Source organism: Fulmarus glacialis, unplaced genomic scaffold (assembly GCF_000690835.1).
Source record: "Fulmarus glacialis isolate BGI_N327 unplaced genomic scaffold, ASM69083v1 scaffold25734, whole genome shotgun sequence".
Taxonomy (NCBI): Eukaryota; Metazoa; Chordata; class Aves; order Procellariiformes; family Procellariidae; genus Fulmarus; species Fulmarus glacialis.
This window is the reverse complement of record NW_009206497.1, coordinates 1,236-3,050: the sequence shown is the minus strand read 5'-3', so window position 1 is coordinate 3,050 and position 1,815 is coordinate 1,236. Positions and strand designations below refer to the sequence as shown.

At 40.8% G+C, this 1,815-nt stretch overlaps 1 protein-coding gene across 1 annotated transcript; it reads right to left on the bottom strand.

Annotated features, from left to right (window-relative positions):
• Nucleotides 1-452: 452 nt before the first annotated feature.
• GPR160 (G protein-coupled receptor 160) lies at nucleotides 453-1,472 on the bottom strand. Its single transcript, XM_009575776.1, has one exon. The coding sequence runs from the start codon at nucleotides 1,470-1,472 to the stop codon at nucleotides 453-455; it is 1,020 nt and encodes a 339-aa protein (XP_009574071.1).
• Between the last annotated feature and the right edge of the window lie 343 nt (nucleotides 1,473-1,815).

The window sequence follows — 1,815 nt, the reverse complement described above, 5'->3', positions numbered from 1 at the left end:
ATCACAGAAGTTGTTTGAACATTTGACAGTAGGTTAACAGGTGTACATATGTTAAAAGGGCTCCAGCTTTGAAGATGACTTTATTGCATTTTGTACTATAAAACCTGAGATCATTCTGTTTAAAGCAAGTGTAAAATTCTAGCAATAAACATAAGGTTTAACTGAAAACTTGTTTTTTGTAAGTAGTGGTCTTGTCTTAAACCCCTACTTTCAAGTTAAATTCTCTGAACTGGCAGGTGCTTACTGCCCACTGGAACCCGGTGTGGAAGCGCGCAGTGTCTCACGCTGTGGTGCGATATTCATTACAATATTGGTGGATGTTGGACTTTTTTCTGCAGGTTGTAGCTCTGGAGATGCCTCCTTGTGTTATCTGAAAGGACACGGTCACAGAACGTCAGAGTCACCTTTCTGTCGCACAGCACTGATGTGCAGTCTTTTCAGTCAGCAGCTCATTAACAGATTACAATTACTGTGCCTGGCTTATCAGCTGGCTCTGTGTTTTCATTGTTAAATGGCATGAAGCAGAATTTCCAGCTGACAAATGGATCTGTAGACCACATCTCCTCTGTCAATTCAACATCGTGACATCGACACCAGTATGCTACCGCGATGAGAAAGCTGTTGATGAAGTACAGCCAGGGGATGTTCATCTCCATGTAGGCTGGAATCCGAGCACCAAGAAACAAAATGATAATTTGAAGAACAACAAAAGGTGCCCAAGTGCCAAGAAAGCAGATGAGGAGCCTGGTCAGGAGCTGCCACTTAAAGCAAGTGCTGTTGTTGTTGGACACATAGGAGAACATAAGAACAGGCTGACTGGCAAGGGAAACAACCCTGACAGATAGCAGCATGGTTAAAACTTCCTTCTGACAAGCCAGGAGAGCCGTGCCTATCAGCAGCACCATGGCACATGAGACTGAGTAGCTCTGCACGCTGGCAGAGAGAGGACACTGGTAAGGAGAAAAATGGTTCTGAATTTCTAGTTCTTCATAGATAGCGGGAACTTTCAGAATACAAAAAAACCCTGAAATCCATATAACAACCACAGCAAATACATAAAGTAGTCTTTGACCTCTTTTAGGAAATTGAGATGTTTGGGCTACAGTCATGTAATAATCCAGACCAGCCACAAGATATACCGGGTAATGCAAAATACCGTAAGTAAGGGAAATTATCTGAGTCAACAGGCAAATGTGGTACTTCGTAAATCGCATACCCCAGAGTGCAAAGTCCTCAAAATAGAAAATGAAAGATATACTCAGCAGCAGCGTGAAATCGAGAAGTGCCAGTGAAACACAGAAGTATCCCATAAAGCTAACTTTGACATTTTTTTGCTTAACTTGCAACATGAAGAAATCAAGGAACACTTTTCCGAGCATCATCAAGAGCAACATGCAGCTGATTTCAAGACGTTGGTTGACTTGGGTATAGTGGTACTGACCAGAACAATTTTCACAGAGTATGGCAGCCATCCTCCAATGGTGAGAACCAGCAAAACAAGTATCACAGGGCACAGTGCTTCATATCTGAAAAGAAAAAAAAAAGTTTATAAAAATTTATTTCTGGGTCTCTCTACCAATTAGCTAATTCTCCATCATAGCAACTACACATTTAAGTCTGAATTTTCCAGGCTCCTTCATTAAGAGTAAATAGGTTCACTAATCATCATTAAATTGTCAAGAAGTGCCTAAATTCTATGTTCTTCGAATTACATTCTCAAGATTTAAAAGGTCAACATAGACCTAAGCTACTTTTCTAGCTACTGTCTTAAGGAAAGGTTTAGGAAATAAGGTTGACTGTGTTCCTTTCCTTTAG